The sequence below is a fragment of the Pyxicephalus adspersus genome, chromosome 5 (genome assembly GCF_032062135.1).
Source record: "Pyxicephalus adspersus chromosome 5, UCB_Pads_2.0, whole genome shotgun sequence".
Lineage (NCBI taxonomy): Eukaryota > Metazoa > Chordata > Amphibia > Anura > Pyxicephalidae > Pyxicephalus > Pyxicephalus adspersus.
The window spans coordinates 48,906,603-48,924,445 of NC_092862.1; the positions used below are offsets into that span (position 1 = coordinate 48,906,603).

A 17,843-nucleotide genomic window follows, 5' to 3' on the forward strand; every position below is an offset into this window, starting at 1 on the left:
CATGAACAAAGCTGAGTGAAGACTTTTAAAAAGGTAAGCCACAGAAATGATGAACATGAATGTTTAGTTATAATTACAGATAGAATATATGGAAAATGAGGAAGATTGAGGAAACACATTGTTTATATCAGCGGTCGCCAACCAGTGGTCCGCAAGAAAATTTTTGTTGGTCTGTAGCTCAGATTGTTAGGGCCAATGGATTAATTACTTGGATATTATTTGATTTAGTGTCAGTTTATCACATATCATTTTGTTAGTGGGCTTAATTGGTTAAATTATTAGAAAGAAACAATTCTTTTAAACGTTCTTTTATTTCTTTGTGTACAGATCTCATTGCTTTTTGATGCCGTGGAGTGCTGCATGCGTCCACCTCCACTATCCTGTAACGGCAACCCAATGTTGCTGAGGAGGCTGTCCACATGTAATTGGATGTCTGTCTATGAAATATAAATAATTTAATTAATTTTTTAGGTCTCAATTAAAATCCTAAGGAAGCAGATATCTTCTGTGAAACGCGATGAAATGAAAATTGAAACAACACATCTCATGGAAACATGGTTTCTTGTTTTAAATGATTTATAGTAGATAAAAATAAAAAAAATTAAATATTGAATATTTTTATTAAAATTATAAAGTCTGGTTATATCTAAAAAATCTTTCCTCTTGCTAATATTTGTTTTGTAATTAAACAAAAATTTTGTAAAGTCCTTTTGAAATTTGTACAATTCTCCCTCAGTCCTCCTGATTCTGTCCTTGGGTATTCTTTTTTGGCAAAATTATATTATTTGCAATGATATCCTGCTCTATCCCACTGCATGTCTAGAATATGTCCTCTAGGGGGAGACCTCTTCTAAATAACTCTATTCTAGCACACGCGCTATAGAGCTGGCTAGGAATCATGGAAAATGTAGTCCTATGTCACTCTGCTCGGCCTATGATGCAGTGGTCTCCACCTCTATTCATTAGTCTCAGTATGTCACGTTATATGAGCTGAGAATTCTGCAACAAATACAGAATAAGTGAAATACTGTTATTACTTCAATTGTGTAGACTGTAATGTGATTTCAGCGTTGTTTCAAGCATAAATCGAAATTGTGATATATTATAACGAGGAAGCCATGTTGTTGGAGACAACTCCATTAGTTGGATGAGCGGTCTCCGGAAAAATGGCTGAATTCAGGGACATAATGTGCTTTAAATCCTTAAACGTGATTTTCCCCTATTCACCATTCATAAAATGTTAATATTTAATACATGAAGCCCATCCCAGGCAATGGCCCTCCTCCTCGCTGACGTATGATATCAATCCCAGGGCTGTCATGGCGGCTCAGAAGATCAATGAAGCGCTGGAGCACCTGGCAAAGGCAGAGAAATGGTAACTAAGAGAGGGCGTGTGATCATTAAGTATATAGGCGGCTTCCGGACAGCAGATGTACCGCATACACTATTATCAGGTGTCATACAATGTCCCATAGTCACTGCTCTGTCATGTTTACTATTCACTCCCATAGACTTCCATGTATGCTGCTGTCATCTCCATCCCTCACTCCCTCCCATAGGGATACATAAAGTTGTCTTCATCATCCCTCACTCCTATAGGGATACATAGCGCTGTCATCATCATCCTTCACTCCCATGGTGATCGATAGTGCTGTCATCTCTACCCCTCACTCCCATAGGGATACATAGTGCTGTCATCTCCATCCATCACTCCCATATTCATATATATTGTGCTGTCATCTCCATCCCATAGGGATACATAGTGCTGTCATCTCCATCCCTCACTCCCATATTGATACATAGAGCTGTCATCTCCATCCCTCCCATAGGGATACATAGTGCTGTCATCTCCATCCATCCCTCCCATAGAGATACATAGTGCTGTCATCTCTATCCCCCACTCCCATAGGGATACATAGTGCTGTCATCTCCATCCCTCCCCCCATAGATTTACATAGTGCTGTCATCTCCATCCCTCCCCCCATGGATATACATAGTGCTGTCATCCCCATCCCTCCTTCCCATAGGGATACATAGTGCTGTCATCTCCTTCCCTCCCTCCCATAGGGATACATAATTCTGTCATGTCCATCCCTCCCTCCCTTATGGATAAATAGTGCTGTCATCTTCACCCCCCATAGGGATACATAATTCTGTCATCTCCATCCCTCACTCCCATAGGGATACATAGTGCTGTCATCTCCATCCCTCACTCCCATAAGGATCCATTGTGCTGTCTTCTGCATCCCTCACTTCCATAGAGATACATAGTGCTGTCATCTCCCCCCATAGGGATACATAGGGCTGTCATCTCCATCCCTCCCTCCCTCCCATAGGGATTCATAGAGCTGTCATCCCCCCCTCACCATAGGGATACATAGTGCTGTTATCTCCATCCCCCCATAAGGATCCATAGTGCTGTCATCTCCATCCCTCCCTCCCTCCCATAGGGATTCATAGAGCTGTCATCCCCCCCTCACCATAGGGATACATAGTGCTGTTATCTCCATCCCCCCATAAGGATCCATAGTGCTGTCATCTCCATCCCTCCTTCCCATAGGGATACATAGCTCTGTCATCTCTATCCCTCACTCCCATAGGAATACATAGTGCTATCATCTCAATCCCTCACTTCTCCAAAGATGTTATATCCATCCTGAATTCTGCTGTCATATCTGTCAGTAATCTCATAGAGCTATAAATTGGCAGCTCCTATGTATTGTACATCGCTGCATCCTATGTAGGTGCTTTGTGAATATAGGTTAATAATAAAGCATAGTGCTGTGAAGTCACCACACACTCCTATAGAGATCAGCGTGACAGCTGTATGAATCGCTAACTCACAATAAAAATTCTGATAATTGTGGACAATATTTGTATTGGTGTCTGCAAGACATTAGGGACAGAAACAATTTTGTAAATGTGACGTTCACCCAACATTCATTGCAGGTAACTTAGAGGTTTTAGTCCCTGGGCTCTATTTAAAAAACAGGAAATCTGACATTGCATAAAGTATTCCTTAGTGGTAATCAATTATTGTTATTGAAATACATGGACCTGGAAGATTCTCACATAGGATAGTGGGAATGTCTGATTCCCTGTTTTGTAACTCAGTTCCCAGTGTTGCCCAGATCTGTGATCTCTCTCTCGTTGTCCGTGGCTTTGTATTGTGTTGTAGATAATGTTTTCTCTTCTCATTCTTAGCTTGAAGACGAGTTTTCTAAAATGGAAGCCAGACTATGACAGTGCGGCCTCTGAATATTCCAAGGCAGGTATGTACTGATGACTGTGTGCATGATGTCATTGTGACCTCATGTTGTGTTCATACATTTCTGTAACAAGATTACAACACAGAGTTACAGAACTGCGAGATCCGAGCTTCAGGCATTGTGGTCAGCAAAGTGTCACTATGCCCGACACAGAGCCCAGGGAGCCACTTCCAGCCGGGGCCCAAGCAGCCTCTTTGTATATAGTGACCAATGCTGCGTGAGCTGTATGCTATTCTTGATTCTGTGGAAAGTGCCCTGTACATGCTGAGTGCTCCTTAACTCCCTGTAGAAGAATTCTTGAAATAACTTTCAGGTTTTGGAGAATCCCTGACAATATTAACATATTAAGCTGGGTGGGAAGAAATTATAGGTGGCAGCCCCTCTATTGTGACCCAACTCTTCAATAACTACCCAAAAACAACTGGGTGGAGCATCCTGCTAAGAGGGGCTGGGAATTGACGTGGCTTCAATTGACATTGAGGTGGTCAGTGCTCTCCCCAGAAATTGAAGTTGAAGAGAAGCTGTAACCAGGTGGTCATAAAGTGAGAGTGGCAACATGTGGCACATGTAGTGTTCCCAGTTATTTTTGCCATGGGTATCCAGTAACTACTATAATCCTGTCTGCTTTCTACCCCTTACCTATACTTTGTTCCAACTTTCTAATCCCAGCCCCCTTAGTATGTGCCATTTTTCCACCATCTTTGTATGTTACCCCTGTATTGTGACCTAACTTTCAGTAACCACCCAAAAACAATGGTGGTCATAGAAGAATGCCTCTTACTTTGTTGTCCATTGGGAAGAATGCTACCGTTACAGATAGCCAAAAGCATAATTGATGTCAGTGGTAACTGACCTGAGAGTTGCTCATTGCTGAAGGAACCCGCACCAACTTTTGGAGAAACCCTGTTTCAAAATCCCGCCCTAGAGTTTGCCTGGACTCCCCTGGAGCAGTGGTCGCCAACCTTTTCGGTTTTGCGGGCCACTAAAATCACCGGCTCCCGACTGCCCATGCGAGGGGAGCCAGGTGTTACTTAAAGGGGGAGATACCTCCCCAGAGGGATGTGTTCCTTCTCCTGATCCCGCTCGAGGGTGCACCAACCAGAGCTGCGGACCTTCAAAATTTTCTTGCGGACCACCGGTTGGCAACCGCTTCCCTAGAGTATACTTGAACCCTTGGAACATGGCCAGATTCCTTGAGTGTCCCATAAGTATTTAAATACTCCCTAAACATTCTGTCCATTGCAGTACTATGATGCCTGGAAAAGTTTCCCTTATTTTTTGATGTTTTGTATGGGTATACCAGTGCCGTGTTTGCCACTAATAGATGATGGGTGACCAATAGGGAGGCACAGTAGGCACATAGTTCGGGTAGTTTGGTTGTGGTTCATAAACAGCTTTCTATGGGACCTAAAGTTTTGTGGACACCTGACCATCACACCACGTACTATATATAAGCTTGTTGAATATCCAGTTTGCATTAATATGTTTTGTTTTTTTAAAAACATTTTGTAGGTGTAGTAAAATTGCATATGGTATTTGTTGTTGTTATAATTGGGATGTTTCCATTATTTTATTCTACAGCTGTTGCTTTTAAGAATGCAAAGCAGTATGATCAAGCAAAAGACGCGTTTTTAAAGGAGGCTGAAGCCTATGAAAATAACAAAGCGTATCCTTCTTGTCTTACAGTCGCACATATTTGTCATCTTCATTCTAAACCTCTTTTATCTTGAACAAATGCTTCAGTGATAATACTTTAAAAATATACCACATCTTGTGACAAAAAGAATGAGATGCATTTTACACTTGAAGCCAATTTGAAATTAAATTAGAAAGAAGGCAAAAAATGACCAGAGCACAGAACATATGTATATGTGTTATTTGTTTAACATTGCATTGCACCTCGGCTCCTGCCTAGAATCCAGATTGCAGGCAAGTAGGCTGTAGAGAAGTACAAATGAGAAAATAGCTGTTTCTGGTCTCACGCTCTCTTGTCTTGTTGCCACAACAGCTTTACAAGCTGCAGCAAGTCTGATAGTGCCTGCCTTATTTCTGGGCTGGAGGATGTCCAGCTATATTTAGTCCTTCACTCCTCAATGTTAATGCTTCTACCCAGCCCCTTTTCAATTTCAGTTCCTGTGAGAGGACATTTGATCATATATAAAGTCTTAATACAGTTGTCGTGAGAACAGCTGATTTGTTGGAATGTTCCCCTTACCTTTCATACCTATGACATTTTTATTAGCCATTTAAATAAAGTAAAATAGTTGTTTTATATAATTTACCTTTGAAATCCTTAATTACCCCATCCAGACTTTTTCATGCTGCCAAGTGAGTATAATGTGTATCACCGTGTAGTATAGACATAATTTCTTCTAACAATACTGCAGAACATTGACTGAAAGAAATTTAAACTAAATATAATTTACAAAATGTTATTTAAATATTTTCCTCAGTAGTTACAAATCCACTTTATGTGCACCAAGCAATTTGCAAAAACTCGGCTATTGCTGTACAAAAATACCAGTGACATTGCTGGATTGTACAGAGAGCAGAGCTATGGGAGGGACCCAGCAGAGCTATGGGAGGGACCCAGCAGAGCTACCAACCTACAGGCTGCCTGGAGAACTCTTCAGGAGAAAGAGGAGGACTGATACAAGACCAGTCACCCTTCACATAAGAGGTTATTAGTGGCTGGTCTTTAATGCAGGAAGCAGGAAACTAACTAACTGGATTATTGCACAGAAACTCTCCAAGAACACTAAAATTGTAGTAAGAATTCATAGACCACTTGTATTTAGAGAGTTCCTCCTTATTCTTTGAGTTTAGTTTTAACCCCAGAAGTAAAAGACCTTGGCCATACAGCCAACCTTCCAAGTTCCTAGTGTTCTAAGTTTTAAGAGTTTATTCCTTTGTAGTAGTGTAATAGTAAAATGAATGTGGTGTAACAAGTTAGGCTTGATTCATATTAGCAGCAAAAATCATTTACCCCTTCTGAGTGACTTCTGCCAACTGCTAGGCACCTAGGATTGGTAACAGGCAGTAAGTGCTAGGCCCTTAGGATTGGTAACAGGCGGTAAGTGCTGGGCTTTTTCAGAGCTAGAAGTTTTTTAAGCAGCAGTGGTTCCTGGCATGAGGAATGGACAAATGTAACCTTACTGCCGGTGTGAATTCAGCCGTACTTCAGATGTGTTCCTGAGGCTATATTTAGTTAAAGTGAACTTTTGTTAAAAAATTTTTTTTTTTACTTGATCCTTTTACAAATTAAACCCAGCAGGCCCACGGTAGCTCAGCTTCCACCATTTCCCTGATGCTCACTTGTACGTTCCATGCTGCCTTGCACTGCGCAAGCATTAGATTTAACTCTTTTTTTTTTTTTTTTTTTTTTTTTTTTTACAATATAAGAAAGCCTCTGAAGATGCATACGCAGAAAGAGCAGTGCAGAGCCTCTTGGGATATGTAACACAAATTTCCCAGAAGGCTGCGGGATTCCCCTTTGGTCTTTACTGAAATGGAAGTAAAGACTGAAGGGGAAAGGTCCTCCCCAAAAACAGTGTAAAAACAAAAAATCAAAAAATTTTACAATTATATAAAAGGGAAAGTCACTCCTTTATATATTGGTAAAAATGTGGTGATGCCTTAGTAGCATCATGCATGTGATATCAGATGGGGACGAGACAGCCAGTGTCCCCCTCTCATCTGTACATATAACCTATTTTTTTTTATAGGGGACCTATAAAAAAAAAAAAAAATGTCTGTGAAGTTTATCCACAGTGTGTAATGTCATCGGCAGTGCAGTGTGATAGCTATGTGTGTTCAAACCTTCAGATCTCCTAAACTGTTATTTGTATTGACTTGACTTTTTTAGGGTACACGTAGATGCATAGGAAACTGAAACTGTAGGTGCAAGTGGGGGACACTTGTGGTTAAACCTTTCATGCCTATGAATTAAGAGGTGCAGGGAAACAAAAATATAGGTGGAAGTGGAAGACACTTGTGGCTATCACCTTTCTTCATCATGGCATCATTACAACATTAAAAAAAACTGTCCTTTTAAAATGCACTTCCTTGTTACACATGACTGTAATCTTCCAGTATCTGAACCCCATTAAACGTTAGTGGGCAGAGTTTATGTTCTAATGATGCCATAGTGATGAAGTTTTAGGGGATGTTAGTCACAGATGTCCCCCATTCGCACCTGTATTTTCAGTTATGTACATCCTGCTGTTCTAGGGAATTTGGGGTTCAAGGAAGAGAAGCATACAGTAGTTTCATAGGTATGGATTTGTGACAGGTAGGTATATATTTAGGGGGCTCCATCCCAATGCTCCCTGCTATGTTAGTTGCCCTGGGGTCCCCGAATTGCATTTTCAATTTAGGACTCCTAGTTGCACTTTGAAACAGCAACCCCATTGTTCAATTTTCATAACTGTTTACATTTGTGACCCCATATCTTGAAATTCCAGTAACTAGTATCTGAGGGTCCCCTGTGCACCCTGAAAATTACAAGTCATTATGACATACAGTTTAGGAGATATGGAGGTTTGTACACAAAGAGCTGTGAGGATGCGGAAACGCATGCAGACTTCACACACAGCTCTAGCAGTGGATACATTTCACCGGCAGCTTTTTTTTCTTTTTTTTTAAATAGAAATCCTAGCTTGTGCTATCAGATGGGGGCGGGGCTGCCTGTGTCTCATTCACATAAAGGCTGAACTGTGTGCTCACCTCTCATCGCAGCAGCAATCTTCTGAATAGATGACAACTGAGCACAGATGGCACAGAGCAGCCTCACTGAGATCCCTGCAGAGGATGGGAGCTGCCGAGGAGAGGTGGGTGGGGGAGGCACAGCAGCCGGGCGGAGCAACCGGCTAAAACCCTCTGGGGAGAACTATGTACACGTTTTTCTTGCCTTGTACGAGGTCTGTTCTCTTTATTCATGGTCACTGACTTGTTTTTAAATATTAGTTACAACATGTCTAAAGAGCATTTTTTAATTCAGTATTGTAGAAGTACGGTCTACATGTTTCTAAAATTGAAACTTTTTTTTAGTTTGGGGTTGAGTGGGCAGAGTTTAGAACCACTTCTAGACCTTTATTTGCCTTGTTGACCATTTTTATCACAAGTTTAAGGAAAATCCATTTTTTCCATCCATCCATATATCCTCTAATGGGGATCTTTAGATGCACTCTAACTATGCTGGGTGCTACACAAGCTAGTTAAGCATGTTTTTTTATATTATTTTTTTAACTACCAAAGTTGAGTAGTGCTAGCTACCCCATTCAGTATGTTTTAGTGTACACATCAGCATTACATCCAGTGTTAAAGGAAACCTATTATGAAAGAAATATTGGCACTGAAGTTGCTTACCATCTTATAAAACGCTAGTTCTCTGGCTTTAGTGCTTTTCTAGCCACTGATCTGGGACACGCATGTAATAGTATAAAGCAATAGCAAAATAATGGAATAAGAGAATCAACTTAGCATCAAACATTCCCAGAAGCACAGGTCATTAATAGTTATTTTTGCATTTCTATGCCTACCTGTCAAAAAAATCAAAGTGAGGTGCTACCAGATTTGTGGCTGGTAATTTATATAAAGCACATAGACTGTAATCTGCTGTGCTGTTTGGGCTGTGCGTGACATGTTACACATTGGTTTCACTAATGTTTATAATGGTATAAATGGCACACTGTGGTGTGACACCAAGTACTGAAACTGTATGTTTTATTATCAGCATGTTTTGCTTGCTCCCAACAGGGCCTATGAACAAGCGGGGATGATGTTAAAGGTAAGATTAGTTTAGTTGCCTATATTGGACAAATATATATTTCATTAAAGCTCAGCTAATACATATATTCTGGATTAAGTAGATTGGGGAAGGTAACTGTGACATAAACTAAAAAAAACATTTGGTTGTAGTAGCCTTTAGGTAGTATCAAATGAAAAGCTAAGATTTACCAAAGTTGTACTAACCAATTTAATGTATTGTATATGTATGTATTTTTGTTTTGTATGTAGCCATAAGCAAGAATTGTAACCCTCGGCTAACAAAATGATTAATGATAAATAGCATTTTTTATGTCCTGTCACATTGTAGGAGATGCAGAAACTCCCAGAAGCCATCCATTTGATAGAGAAGGCCAGCATGATGTTTCTGGAGAATGGAACACCTGACACGGCTGCCATGGCACTAGAGAGAGCTGGCAAGTAAGGGCACATGTTGTGCTGATAGGAGCTATTCTGCACATGTGAATAAAAACATGTTCACATTATCCTTAAGTTATTTAAAAAGTATTTAAAATAAATGACACTTATCCTTTTTTCTTGCTTTCTTGTGACCTGTCCTAATTCACCTTCCTTCCCAACAATTGCAAATATCCCCTAATTTATTGACCCTAACTGCACTGTTTATGTCCTGTGCTTCAAGTCTTCACTATCCCAGCTGTACCTGTGAATTACAGCCCTATAGAACATTATAGGACCCTCTCTCTGCTCATTTATTGCCTTGAACTTAACCTCGAGTGGAGTCTGTGACGCTGTAATGTGGAGGTGCAGCCGGGGCAGTAAAGAAGAATGTAAACCGTGCTGGATCCAAGTAAATATGGATCTGTGTGGATGGGTGGATTACATTAGGTGGGGGAAGGGGGTAAGAAGTGAGGATAAATCTGCTTTTGTAGCAGAAGATGTAAGCCCTAGACCTAAAAATGGACTTAGAAATATATTTAAAGCTTTTGTATTTATTTTAAACATATTAAAAGGAAATGTCAGAAACCCTACTTTTCTGGGGAGATTCAAACTTTGTATTTGTTCTGATGACCAATGTCACTAAAAGTGAGGAAATATCCTATATTATATAGTTGGTGGACATTTGGGAAAGATCTTCCAATGGGGACACCTGTTCTGGTGACTACTGTTTAGAAAAATGTTATATTTTATGTAGAATGCATATTACATATGTTTTGTCCTTTATTCTTTTGTTTTGCTGCATCAAGATAAATAGGCCGCCTTCTTGTATTTCAGGCTTATAGAGCATGTGAATTTGGAAAAAGCTGTTCAGTTGTACCAACAATCTGCATCTGTCTTTGAGGTATGCTGTTTTAAAACCAATGGTATCTTCCTATTCAGTGCTTCAAGTGTCAGTTGTGATGATGTCAGGGCTATTTCTAGATAATGGTGCCTCCCTTCTACATGCACCCCACCTCCCACCCCCTCCAAACCTGGTGTCTTTTACCCCCAGTGTAATAAAGCTGCTGCTTTTATTTTTAAAATTACTTTTCATCAAAACACAACAGAAGCTACGTAAAAGGAGGAATAAAAACATTAGAAAATACAGCGTGTAATACCTTTTAGAACTTTATATAATGGAAGGTATCTTTTTTATTTTTTGGTTTTAGAATGAAGAACGTTTACGTCAAGCTGTGGAACTTCTAGGAAAAGCATCAAGACTTTTAGTGAGAGCACGAAGGTAATGCACTGTTTCAAAGGTTTTTGTGATGTTAATGCAGAGACCTGGTGTGTAAGGGCTGCATACAGCCCTTTGCTACTTGTGCATCCTTTGTCGGGCTACAGCCGAGACCCGAAATACCTTGTCATCCACCAATATAGTTAATTTACAGGTCCTTACAACTCAGTGGGCTATGAATTGGTAAAAACATTGAATCGGTATTAACATTTATAAAAGCCATAGTATATCTGATTACTTTGGATAACACATTGTTGATATAGTATCAGTTACTTTACGTATAGAGCTGTCATTTGTTTTTCTTCTTAAGGTTCCTACTACTGTGTTTTTTTTTTTTTATACCTCAAAGAATTTTTTGTGTTGGCCAAGTTATCCTTGGATAGAAGAGAGGACATTAATGGGTTTAATTTTAGCTATTTACAACATGGTGGGGCTGTATGAGAAAGATCTTTGACTTCCAGTGATTTTACATTGTGTGGAGCATTCTGTCCTAAATTTGCAGCATGCAAGACATTGGTTAAACAGTCTTCTGCCTGCCTTCGTCTCCTCTCTTGACCTTCTCAAACTGATGTCATTGGCTGTCTGATTTTGCTTTCAGGCCCTTATGTATGTTCTGCACAGAGATCCAATGAGGGCACACTTCTCCTCAGCAGCACCTTCTCCAAGTCACAGGAGCACTGAGCTTGTCACATCAACAATTCCTTTAGGGTTTCAGAAAAAAGAAAGTGAGGAGGGGGGTCTTACCCCCAGGATCTGACCCCTGGAAAACTTATTACCTCTGGGCCTTAAAGTTGGACTGCCCTAAGTGCAGGGGTCAGCAAACTTTTTTGGCTACTAGGCCAATTCAGGAGGTCAAGAAGGCACACTAGGCCGGACTCCATCTCGAGTCCCACCACCAGGAATGCCCTTGAAAGGAAAACCCTCGCCTCCCCAATGCATATGGAGAATATGAGAATGTCCCCTTACCCCCGGGGGTGGAAGTGTTAACGCGGCAGCAGTAAATAGGGAAGGAAGGCATAACAAGGAGGCTCAAGAGCCACGGGTTGCTGACCCCTGCCGGCCGGGATTAGGCCGGATCAACCAGGGGGGCGTTAGGCCGGAACGGACTACTGGCTAGGCCGTATCTGGCCTAAAGGCCGGAGTTTGCCTACACCCTGGGTTAGATTATCCTGGACGTGTTGCAGTCAGTAAATGAGGCAAGGTCTGTCTGACTTGCTGTAGCTTTAATGTACACTATGTGCATTGAAATAAGAGTCAGTATTTTCAGTACAGAAGAGAAGCTAGTAGACCTGTACAAGACAGGAGTCTGGAGTTCAGCTTTAAGGCCTGTCCTCAGTGCTAATTATAGAACAGAGCAGCGCTTGGTAACTGGAGGAGGTAAATCTTAACTGGGCAGAAGGTGAGGCTCCATGTAGATTCTGAGTTTCTTTCAAAGGGGCACCACATGGACACAGATTTTTTAAGCTTGCACAAATACCTCCAACCCACAGTTACCTTTGTGAAGTTTTAGGACAAATCAGTTTCACTACGAAGATAACTGAATTTTGCACATTTGACTTCTCAAGGATTCTCGATAAAAATGTACTTGATAAAAATGTATTCATGTCAGCTTCAATGTAAGCAATTTATGGTCAAAAAATGGTTTATAAAAGAATTATTTAATTCTCCAAGGAGGTAATCTTATCAGTATTGGTTTTGTCTTTATATCGTGTACACTACAAATTAAATGAAAGCTCAATAAATATCCAACTTGATGTCACCTGTATTCTTTTTAGGCTTGGTTCATGGAATCTTCGTCACGGAATAGCAACAAGCCATCCAAACCACTTAAATCAGTTCCCTGTGATTGTCAATATGTTTGAGCTGTGACCATTTTGCTGTGCTATATAAACTGACATTTATTTATTTTCTTTTGTAGGCTAGATGAAGCTGTGCAATCTATTCAGAAGGAGAAAAATATGTACAAAGAAATAGAAAACTATCCAACATGTTATAAGGTGTGCATTGGTATAATGTTTGGTACATCATTCACTCAGTTGAATAGTATATTCCTAAAGGTTAGGGGGTACACGGCAATACAGCAAGGATGAAATTAGGATTGCATATTAAGTAGTTATATCCAACACCACTACCCAACTCCTGAGCTTCAGAAGCTAATTTTTGCCATTGGATAAAATATTTTGTAGGTAGCAGCTGGTTATTGATGGCCTGTGCATGTTAGATTTGCCTCTGGGAAGCATTCATTCACTCCAAGGACCATATTAAAATACTGCAAGGTGGACCAAATTTGACTGATTTGTTGATGTTTTCTATTTGCAAAATACAAACATACATGTAAGAATCCCATGGGTATCTTACAGTTTATGTGAGGGCTATCTTTTATTTTTATATTACTTATGTGTTTTAAATATCTGTATTTCTAAAAAAAATACATTGCAAAAAATAAAAATAGTGCAAAAGAGTAAGGCTGCGTACACACGTTTAATAATTGTTGTTGAAAAGAATCTTTGACAATCCTTTCCAATGACAAAAGCGGGGAAAACTCCGCTGAGCCCTTTCCCCTTTAGTTCCTCCCCTTCATCATTAGTGGATTCACCAGGACAGATCCATGAGCTACAAGCTCTGTACACGTGTCAGATTCTCATCCGATATCAGCCCTGAGAGGATTATCGGACAAGAATCATCTGACGTGTGTACGTAGCCTAAGAGACTACAGTGTTTCTGCTTGTGATTCCTGTAGACTAAACTGATTCTTTTTTCGAGACATACATTCCATTTCCTGCAAATAGTTTTATTGAGGTTTTTGTCTGATCTGGCTGGTGGGTGGTAGACAAAAGTTTTAGTTTTAGTTAACTGATTTTGTTTTGTTTTGTTCAGAAAACCATTGCCCAAGTGTTAGTCCATCTACATAGGAATGATTACGTGGCTGCTGAGAAATGTGTCAGAGAAAGTTACAGGTGGGTGCTGATGAAGAACATGTATATATACAGCAATATGATATTTACCATTTTTCTTCACTTTTTGTTTATTTTCACTCCAAATACCCATATAATTACAAGTGACTTAAAACTTCCCTCTTGTTTGGAGTGATTGCGGCACACTTCTCTATAGCTACATTGAATTGATGGGTCAGTTTTTGCACTGTAAGCATTTTGCTAATTGTTCTATGGTTCATGCTTCTGTCTTAAAAGTATTGTAAGATGCAACACATACTCACCCAGAGAGCTTTTTCATTGAATTACTCTGTTTTGTTTATTTTATAAATCAATAATAACTCAATTGTGTGACCTTGTCTGCTGTAAAACCAATTTACTAAACCATTGGGCTGCACCACTAGTAATGGACAGACATTTATTTTTTTTTTTGGGAAAACTGGAGTCAGCAAAATATTTTTGGATATGTTAAACATTTAAAAAGTTTTGATATAAAAAGCAGTTCAAAACAAACTTTTTTCCAGATGTTGTAGTCTCAGTCCAGTGATTTAATACAACATGCTGCATGCGGCACCATGTTTTAGCTGTTCGTAGCCTGGAGATGCCCTCGGCAGCTTGGTTAAGAATTATTGTGTATATTATATTCCAGTAATAAAGCATCACACAGCTTTCCAGTCCCCATACTCTACAAATCTGCATATCATGTACTGAGAAAGGTGTGGTACAAATGGGTAAAGCTTTGCCAAAATATGCTTTTCATTTTGCCTGCTCTCTTTACATCTATCTTTCTCACATGTACAGGTTCTAAATATTACGGAATGGTTTACAGAGTACATAGTATCCATTCATGTGTCCAAATCTCCGCCTAACATCCCTGTTACCTGTGTGTTTATGTATAGAAGACTTTTTGCTCTAATTTTTTTGTCAGCAAAGACTTTGTTATTTTGTGTCTTAATAGGCATTAGACCATTTTATAGGATATGATTGACCTTTAATATGTCCCCACTAACTTGTAATCAGTACTGATACCCATATTCTTGGTTTAGTATTCCAGGATTCAGTGGGAGCGAAGACTGCACTGCACTGGAACAGCTATTAGAGGGTTATGATCAGCAAGATCAAGATCAAGTGTCTGACGTTTGCAACTCTCCTCTTTTCAAATACATGGATAATGATGTAAGTTCAGATAATGACATAATAATAATAATAATAATTACACAGTATTTATATAGCGCAATCATATTACACAGCGCTGTACAAAGTTCATAGTCATGTCACTAGCTGTCCCTCAAAGGGGCTCACAATCTAATGTCCTTACCTCAGTATTACGTCTTTAATACAGTCTAAGGCCAATTTTGGGGGGTAGAAAATTAACCTAACCGCATGCTTTTGGGATGTGGGAGGAAACCCACACAAACACAGGGAGAACCTGCAAACTCCATGTAGATAGTGTCCTGGCTGAGATTCGAACCTGCTGCAAAGGCCAGACCACTTACCACTGAGCCACCGTGCTGGCTGTAAGACATAGGACTACAGTAAAAGCCTAAATAAAATCCCAATGTGCTCTATCCCAAAATTAAAAGAAAAATGTTTTGGTTTCTATCTGGGGAGTTATTGCATTTAGGCAGCTCAGTTATTTTAATGGGGTGTATAATGCACCAGAACCCAGAAAAGATTAGCACACGCACCATTTTTAGTTATACGTAACACAAGAGAAGAGTAGTACTGCAGGTGCATTTGGAAGGTGGTGAGTTTTTGGAATAAATTAGCTCTAAAATGCATCAACGCATATAAATCCAGCCTGGATGCATAAGGAGGCATGAGGGATGGCAGGGATGGGCAGGTAGTCACAGTATACATTATGGAGCTTTTAGGGTCCTCCGAAACTAAACCAATGCATGTACTTACCTATAGGAGTTTGTTTTATTATTTAAAAGACAACTTAAAAATAGAATAGGAAATGTTCCACTGGAAAGATTTTGCTTTGTGTTCCTGTCTTGAGACACAACATGAATTGCGAGGAGATCCCATTAAAGAAAGGGAAATCCTTTCTTGTCACGGCACAAAATAACCATTCAAAGATTTCCTCACAATTCCTGACCCACTTCCTCACTTTAGTCCTGCTGGAAATGTCCAACAAAATAGAGAGCGCTTCCACAGATAGAAATATAGTCATAACAGAGAATGCAACACTTTTTTACTCTAAAATGAAAAAATATGACCCAAAGTATGTTGGACCAAGTGAGTTAATAAAATATTATATACCTGGAATCACTAGTTTTATATTGCTCAGTTGGTTCCTTTATATAAAGCTGCGTACACACTTCCAATAAATATCGTTGGAAACGAACAAACGATTGGCCAAAAATCGTTCTAAAGAAAAGTGACTAACGACGCTGATGAATGAGGATTGTCGTTTGAAATGGACGACTGACACGGTGGACTCGATTGGCTAACGATCGCTCACTATCTATCGTGTATAGTCGTTCAGTGATTGTGTTACTGCAATACACTTTCTCCTTTACATGTCACTCCCTGCATCGTTCAAACGATTGTATCTAGCGTGTGTACACTATTGGTGCGTTATTTTTGAACGATTGTATAGTTACAGCATGTACAGAATTGTGCACAATACAATTGTTCAAGTATTATCATGCATAATTGTTGATTGGTCGTAATCGTTCGTTTTCTAACGATAATTATTGGAAGTGTGTACCTAGCTTAAGATTTGAGTTTCCTTGACAAACAAATATAAACTCATTAATTGAGCATTTTCCAAATAGTTAAACTGTTTGCTTTATGAAATGTTACGCCATATGCACTGGGCAATATGGGGCACCATTACTATACAAAGAAAAATTGTGTAGCATACTTAATATATTATGTACTTTGCATCAAATTTGTAATATTCATTTTGTTTGGTCATAGTATGCTAAACTAGCTTTGAGCTTGAGCGTGCCAGGAGGTGGAACCAAAAAGAAATCTCCAGCAACCCCACAGGATGCAGCCTCAGCACCTACTCAAGGAGGCAACCAACATGAAGAGGAAGACGATGAATATGCAGGAGGACTGTGCTAAGCGTGTACTGTGTCTGCTTGTGACTGTACATGTACGTATGTGGGTTCCAGTCTGCTCAGAATAAAGAAGATTTACCTCTATGCGGATGGAATATGTCAATGTTTATAAATCGCTTTATATGGCGCAAAACAAAATCTCATTTCCACTTCTTCCACATTCTCTCTGGTAAGAGCTCCACTGATGCCAATATTTATCAAAAGGTCTATGGATCAATATTATGCCCCAGTGCAGCACATCTAGCAATTATGTTTAGAATATGAAGTATACCTGTGGCATGTAACCCTTTTTCCTCCTTTACATTTACCAGTTTCCCAAATTATAAGTGAATAATGTTTGTACAAATGTGTTTTCTGTAAATTACTGGAAGTAATTATGACATGGCTAATAAATATTTATAGATAAATCTTTATGTGATCATAGCTGCTTTTGATATATGTGTATCAATATGATTTAAAATATACAATAAACCTGGAAAACAAACTGTGTGTCATATTGCTTTATTTCTGCACCACTTGATATCGGTCACTTTTCAGCAGTAATTTGAACATCAGTTGTTCAAATGTTGTTTTTCTATGTTTTACTAATATTTTATAATCTGTACAGCAGCGGCTACAGGGGAGATCACTTCCTAGAAACCACCAGCCAGTGAGTTCTTAAATAGCTCCTAAATACTGTATGTAAAGAATTTACCTTTTTATACTTTCTGAAAATACTACCGTATATATACTGAGTTGCTTTGCCTGCCCAGAAAAGCAATAAATGTGTAACTGAAAGTTAAGGGGGCTTGTGGGACTTAAGCTTATGAGGCAGGACCAAACAGTTGTGTCCTTGCTCCATGCTAGACCAAGTTGTCAAACAGAAAAGTCCACCCTACTAAATACACAAGTATTTTTTTTTATTATTTAAATAAAAAATTACATTTGAACATTTTTGTGGTGCCAAAACAGCTCAGCCAGGGGGCACAATATGGCATCCTCATCTGCCAGAAGACCTTGTCATCACTGCAAATAGGCTTTTACAGTCATGGTATAGCGGAGGTATAGATTTAGATGCAGCTCCCCTCTCCACTTTTGTTGCCCATGGCCATCACAGATGAATACC

General features: G+C 39.5%; 1 protein-coding gene across 1 annotated transcript; it reads left to right on the plus strand.

Moving 5' to 3' along the window:
• The first annotated feature begins 1,275 nt into the window (after positions 1–1,275).
• Positions 1,276–17,222, plus strand: NAPG (NSF attachment protein gamma). Its single transcript, XM_072411475.1, has 12 exons — positions 1,276–1,375; positions 3,205–3,272; positions 4,851–4,935; positions 5,580–5,597; positions 9,027–9,057; positions 9,367–9,476; positions 10,290–10,356; positions 10,664–10,734; positions 12,650–12,728; positions 13,609–13,688; positions 14,711–14,840; positions 16,593–17,222. The coding sequence occupies exons 1-12, from the start codon at positions 1,320–1,322 to the stop codon at positions 16,740–16,742; spliced, it is 945 nt and encodes a 314-aa protein (XP_072267576.1). The 5' UTR covers positions 1,276–1,319; the 3' UTR covers positions 16,743–17,222.
• The last annotated feature ends 621 nt before the right edge of the window (positions 17,223–17,843 follow it).

What these genes read in the sequence shown, in the direction of transcription:
- NAPG (XM_072411475.1), top strand. Translation starts at nt 1,320, where the DNA reads ATGGCGGCTCAGAAGATCAATGAAGCGCTGGAGCACCTGGCAAAGGCA. An exon ending in AAGCGGGGATGATGTTAAAG is followed by an intron (nt 9,058 to 9,366) that starts GTAAGATTAGTT and finishes GTCACATTGTAG; the next exon opens with GAGATGCAGAAACTCCCAGA. An exon ending in CTTTTAGTGAGAGCACGAAG is followed by an intron (nt 10,735 to 12,649) that starts GTAATGCACTGT and finishes TTTCTTTTGTAG; the next exon opens with GCTAGATGAAGCTGTGCAAT.